Source organism: Tubulanus polymorphus, chromosome 3 (assembly GCF_964204645.1).
Source record: "Tubulanus polymorphus chromosome 3, tnTubPoly1.2, whole genome shotgun sequence".
Lineage (NCBI taxonomy): Eukaryota > Metazoa > Nemertea > Palaeonemertea > Tubulaniformes > Tubulanidae > Tubulanus > Tubulanus polymorphus.
In genome coordinates, this window is record NC_134027.1 from 25,006,161 (window position 1) to 25,011,690 (window position 5,530).

General features: G+C 40.5%; 1 protein-coding gene across 1 annotated transcript; it reads left to right on the forward strand.

Annotated features, from left to right (window-relative positions):
* The first annotated feature begins 1,514 nt into the window (after positions 1-1,514).
* Positions 1,515-3,311, forward strand: LOC141902237 (uncharacterized). Its single transcript, XM_074789879.1, has 3 exons — positions 1,515-1,738; positions 2,458-2,660; positions 3,247-3,311. The coding sequence occupies exons 1-3, from the start codon at positions 1,515-1,517 to the stop codon at positions 3,309-3,311; spliced, it is 492 nt and encodes a 163-aa protein (XP_074645980.1).
* The last annotated feature ends 2,219 nt before the right edge of the window (positions 3,312-5,530 follow it).

Genomic DNA, 5,530 nt, shown 5'->3' on the forward strand with positions numbered 1-5,530 from the left:
ATTTGTATACGTATATTCATCGTTTAGCCCAGATTCAACAGTGCGTTCTGCCATCCGTCGGGGATCTAACGTCGTGTGTATCGACAGAAATGAAAGATAAACTGGATGACTACGTTGGGTTTGTGGAGAAAATGGTGCAGTACCCGTCGAAAGCTAGTGAATTAATGTGCGCCAAGTAAGTTGAATAAGATTTTGGGAGGCACGATTTTTTAGTTGATCTCGGTCAATCTATGATTCGTCAGTTCGAATCCTGGCAGTTGGTTCGTTTCTGACCGCCCCGGTTAATCGACCGTTAAGAAACCTATAGAATCTACAAATAATGCCACGAGTGGAATGAATATTTTTGAGATCAGATTTTGAATCCGATGATTTTAAATGTCTCATTTGCTTCTAAATCGTCCGTAGTATAAACGTCTTAGTAATAAATGTCAAACAAATGTACGTCATTCAGGGCATTATTAGCAAATTCGAGGTTTCCTTTCTTTCTGATCGCGGGAATTCGTTTCCGCAGGACGCACTTTGGAACCACGAATGTGTACGACGTCGTCGACGGCTGTTTGACGAAGTCAACTGAAAAAAACGATTGCCCAATATTTTCAAAGACCCTGAAGTTCAAGTCTATTGTTGATGACATTTGTCAAGGAACGAATGTGGGTAAGTTGAAACATCTTCTAATCTTATTGAAAACCAAGTAGTCGCATATGTTCTACTTTCTGTAATGCGACACAGTCGTCTTTTCCAGTCGCGATATTATAATCGACATATATCAATCACGACTGCGAATGACCGAGACTTGTCGCTGACGGTCGCGTCACAGTCGACCTTCACGGCTTTTGCCTATTTGAGTAGTTTCCATAAGGATTATTCTAGTGTCGCTACCGGAAGCTCGGTCAACGCAATTTTGAAGTTCGTCTTAATCTTGACTTCGATATCAACGATTTTATCGTGTTTAGTCTAACATACTTGTTTCCAGTGACCACAAAAAAACGTTTTGTTTCAAACAAATGTATGAATTGGAAAGAACAGTATTTACGTCCTATAAATTTGTCGGTTTGCCAATTGAAAAAATTTGGCCTAAAATAAGAAAACATTTTGAAAATAGATAAAATATATCGGTACTTTAAAAATGGCGAAATACATCAGTTTCTTTTGCCCTTATCCTAAATTGCTAAAAATAACATATTCGCGGAAGTTATTTTTCTGTGAGAAATATTGACTTCACACTAGCGCCCCTGGTGGATCCTCGATTGCCACAGTAGCGTCGTCGGAAATTCGCTCCTCGGTAGCTCAGTGGGATAAGGCGTGATGCTTTAAGTGCTGAGTGACAGGTCGGTTCGAATCCTGCTGGCTACTTAAACCCGCTGTGCGCGAGCAAACTTAAAAGGCCGTCCTGCCGTAATCCAATAGGGTTAGTCTTGGAAACTTAGATCCAAACGACGTCAAGCAAAAACAAACAAACAAAAGAAATGTATTCATCGAATTTTTCAGGATTCGACATCTGCATCGTGAAGCAAATGACAAAACTGTTGAATTGTACTCTTTCGAAGAGCGCAGACCCGATGAATGCGGTTAACGATATAGTTAAATCGGAGTTCAAAACGTTTGATAGCTTAGCGCAGATAACGCAAGACCCGACAATTATCAAAATGATGACCAACGCCAGCGCTGTATCGTCTGTTGACATAGGGTTAATCTCGATGAAGCTAATGAAATTCGCCTGTCCTTTACTGAGTTCTTTGTAAGTACATAAGTCGATAAAGACTGGTTCCTATGTATTTGTAACGCTGACTGTATGCGGTAAAGAAGGTTGCGTTGCGATCGTGGCTTGCGGTGGCGTCGACCCGCTGCTACCGAGCATGCTTTTCTGTATCGAGTTTCCATCTGGAAAACCATGGACTCGTTTAAAGTCTGCGGGCAAACACGGCAGAGGAATGGAACGCACCAGAATGTCGCAACGCTAGTAGTTTATTCAATGTGAGATGAAGAGTTCGGATCTGAGTTTAGTAGAGAATCCCACAATGATAATAAAAAGTCCGAAAATGAAACTTCGAGATAGTAGTTTATTTCAACGTTTCGACTATATCCTAATAGTCATCTTCAGGAATAATGAGATACTACAGAAATTATGAGATATATATACAATTATATCGTTAATTTTCCTTTAGTTCGTATCATCTCTGATTACTTGAATTAGTCCCTTTGTCTCTGGGTTGTATATATATCTCATAATTTCTGTAGTATCTCATTATTCCTGAAGATGACTATTAGGATATAGTCGAAACGTTGAAATAAACTACTATCTCGAAGTTTCATTTTCGGACTTTTTATTATCATTGTGGGATTCTCTCCTCATCGCGTCAACACGGATATAGTGTTCTACCAATCCTGAGTTTAGTATCCGCACGTCCCTCCGTACGATATTTGAAATAGTCGAGACTTTCGAATTTTACTTTGCAGAAACCGTACGGGTTTGATCGGAAACATGATGCATTGTCTATCGAAAAGCGAGCCGGATAACTGCCCGTTAACCGACGGATTTACCGCGATAATGAAGGAGTTCGGCGGTAATCTAACGGCTCCCATTGAGCAGATCGAAACGGTGATGGCTGGAATGGTGGCTACTGCTTGCCCCGGGGAGACGGCCCCTCAACCAAGACGAAGTAAGTATTGCAATAAAGAATGAAGACAAAATGTCCGTTGTCGATATGCAGGGAAACAAAGATCGTTAAACCTGCAGATTTGACACCCATCACCTCGAAAATTGCCTATGAATATTATTGGATGCCCGAGGCCAGAACTCCACCCTTTGCAACATTTGGCTTGGCTACTTAATTCGAGGAATGGCCTTCCCTTTGTTTTTCATGGATCCGCCAGTGTTTGGGACGAGAGTAACCTTCGCTGAAATGCATTGGGGTACTTCTTCGCAGAATCCTTATAGGTCTTTTATCCAAACATTGAATACCAGCTGAAGTTGATCTAGGATATTTGATACGGAAATAGGTGGTCTGGGGTCCTAACCAAGAAAATTCTGAAAATTTGATGCTTGTCGGTGGCATTTTCTGCATTCGAAATCAGTTTTTGAAAAAAAAAATTTATTCTGGGTTTTTTTCACTACGTTTCCCGATGTTCCTTACAATACTCGGTCGAAAAATTTAAATCCGCCCCTGACCAGAAAAAATACCTTTTGAGTCAAAATCTGTACTAAAAACTATAAGTTCGTTAGAACCGGAAATCATCCGTTAACAGATTCAAACCCTAATTTTGATGATGTCAAAGACATCGAAGATTTAGTGCAGAGCCATCATTTATGAGGCTCCTCGCTGAACCTACACTAAACAATAACACATCAATTCCATAGAATATTCTGTTTAGTAAAACAGCAGCGTTTGTTTTTATTGTATCAAGGCACCATATTTGAACTCGTTTCAGCCGGGGGAGCGACTATGGTACGCTACAGTTTCGGCCTGATTTGGATGTTACCAGTTCTGATAAAGGCGCTGACAAGATAAACAGCACAGGATTCTCTAATATTCACAGAGCACCAAAATATGATCGTCATTATATATCAGCTTACTCAATTGTAAGGCAACGGCTAAGACTAGAGATTAGATCAGCCTTATATACCTCTTTTTATATACGAAAGCCTGATGCACGCGACGCAGGGAAACATATACAGGGAATCAAGTATGTTTGTTCTCGGAAATGACACGACACGGGAAACGCTCGGAAACATGTTTCTGTCATCTGTTCCAATGTTTCCCAGCGTGGTGTGCGCTTGGTGCAAGCACTCAGGTCTTGAGATTAATTGTGTACTTTAATCATGACACTGGCTCAGTTCCACAGGTGGAATATACAGTCAACCCCCGATATACCGCCCACATCGATGACGAACGATTTCGGCGGTATAGAGAGTATGGGGGTAAATCGGGGGCGTTCTACTATGTATTTGTTTAGAGATGTATGTTAAGAAAACCTGACGGTAGGTGGGGTTAGGCGGTAAATGAGTTTAGTTTATTTTATTCGACGAACTCATCAATCAAATACAAGGCAAGTTACAGAGAAAAATATAGAAACACGAGCGCGTCAGGGGTTCGAAAATTTCTAAGGATTGTCAAAGTTGAACACCTGCATAGGTGAATACAAATTTTATAGTGAAAAAAAGACGGAAGAATGGGCGACCACGACGAGGGTATAGCAGTGACGATGATATCAAAATCAAATAAGGGTGTGTGAATAAAGAAGATATATCGGGCGTGTTTTGCTGTGTATTTGTATAGAGATGTACATTGAGAAAACCTGGCGGTAGGCCGGGGTTGGTGGTATATAGCAGGGCGGTATATCGGGAGTTGACTGTATACGTGATTTGAATTTGACTTGAAGTTGAACGATTTAAATGTTCATTCGAGAAGTCAAACCTACGAGACTTTTGGAACTAGGCCTTGCTTATTGTTTATTTGTACACAGGGTACCGGTGAATGCTTGTTTATAATATTAATACTCGGGTGATGTTTTTTAATTTATTTAAAACGTGCATAATGATGATGATTTAATTTGATTGTTATGTTAGTTGAGATTAGTGCTATAGATGATTATGTGTCAAAACCTGGAAGGTATTGTCGTTTCGTTATTACTAAGTCCATAAATCAAGCTGTTGATGTTTAAAATGCATATGCATATATTATTATCATTATCATAATCATAGGGCCTGCTTACTTAATCATTGTTAAAATGTTCATCTTTTTGAAAACTGACTCATTGGGATAGTAATTAGGGTGGGTGCCTTTTTTTGGTGACGCACTTTGCACCGCAATCCTAGAAGATTTGATGAAAGAAGAGACGGTTTGTCAAGAGTTTATCAACCCGAAAGTTCGTCTACACCAGAGTAACACTTCTTTAAGGTTCAAGTTTTGCAGCAAAAGCTTTGTTGATAAGCCCGATACGCTAAGTGGGTCAAGTGCAATTTTCGGAAAAAAAATTCTAAACAGACGAAAAACAAAAAATATTGAGTGATTTGGTCAGTGAACCGCCTCACTGAGTGATTCGGTTCCTATTGTCGGAGGTTTTTGCCCTTTGAGTCAGCTTCTAAAAGCCGATACTGTTCTATATCGTGCTCCCCTTGATCCATCCAATCTACTATCCGCCCAGTTGATGCATCTGATTATATAGATACATGATCCTTAACGAAAGGGGTGTTTATCCGTCTATATTATATGTCCATCCATGAATGATAAGTAGGCCACCGTTGGTTAGATTCCAGATCCAGTCTAACAGATAGTTCTGTCGGTTTGGTTTGACTCTGGGCCCACTAAACCTAAGTTAACTAATGTAGCCATAACAACACGAGCGTTCTTGACCAGGCGTTAAATTAGGTCCGTGCCTATCCATCAACTGGCCCCCAATTGGTCGCTGACTGGTTGACACGGGCCAAGATTATCCAAACAGGTAAAGGTCGGACCAACTTTAGCCCCTGCCTTGGCAGTGACTTAATGGGTGCCTAATTTGTGTATCGTATTGTCACAAGGATCGATTA